The 532-nt window shown below is 60.0% G+C and overlaps 1 protein-coding gene across 1 annotated transcript in view; it reads right to left on the minus strand.

The window, feature by feature from the left end:
- Positions 1-532, minus strand: part of SLC12A7 (solute carrier family 12 (potassium/chloride transporter), member 7) — a 34,240-nt gene that overhangs the window by 13,525 nt on the left and 20,183 nt on the right. The window contains exon 19 of the mRNA XM_010857133.1: positions 380-499. Within this exon, the coding sequence (XP_010855435.1) occupies positions 380-499 (120 nt within the window). The remainder of the gene's footprint in view (positions 1-379; positions 500-532) is intronic.

Raw genomic sequence — 532 nt, forward strand, 5'->3', positions numbered from 1 at the left:
CCTCCAAGCTTGGAAGAGCTGGACGGGGCCTTCAGGCTGCACCCCCAGAGCCCTCTCATTGCCTCAAGCCCGAGACGCCCCCAGGTCCCACCTCCCCAAGGCCTCTGCTCCCGGACGGGGCCAGGGTGTCCAGGGAAAATGCCCCCGTGATGGACCTGGGGCTCTGAGATGCAAGTGACCCGCCCATCGCTCAGGATCTCACGGGGGACCCTTTAGAAACATTATAATCTACCACACGTCAGGGTCGTTATTAGATGGATCTCACAGCTCACAGACACACTGCTAAAACAGCCTGGTTTCTACACTGGGACACAGACAAACCCATCGACAGATCCTAACAGACCCAGAGCGGACTTGAAGGACGCATGGCCCCGCTCACCCGCGGTACTCGATGTATTTGTAGATGCAGCCGGCGATGAGCATGGCGCACAGTGCGTAGTACCAGGAGCAGACGAACATCAGCGCGAAGCACAGGCTCATGCCCAGGAAGGACAGCGTCCTGGGGGCAGCAGTGGGGCTACACTCGCCACCC

Source organism: Bison bison, unplaced genomic scaffold (assembly GCF_000754665.1).
Source record: "Bison bison bison isolate TAMUID 2011002044 unplaced genomic scaffold, Bison_UMD1.0 scf7180017864377, whole genome shotgun sequence".
Classification (NCBI taxonomy): domain Eukaryota; kingdom Metazoa; phylum Chordata; class Mammalia; order Artiodactyla; family Bovidae; genus Bison; species Bison bison.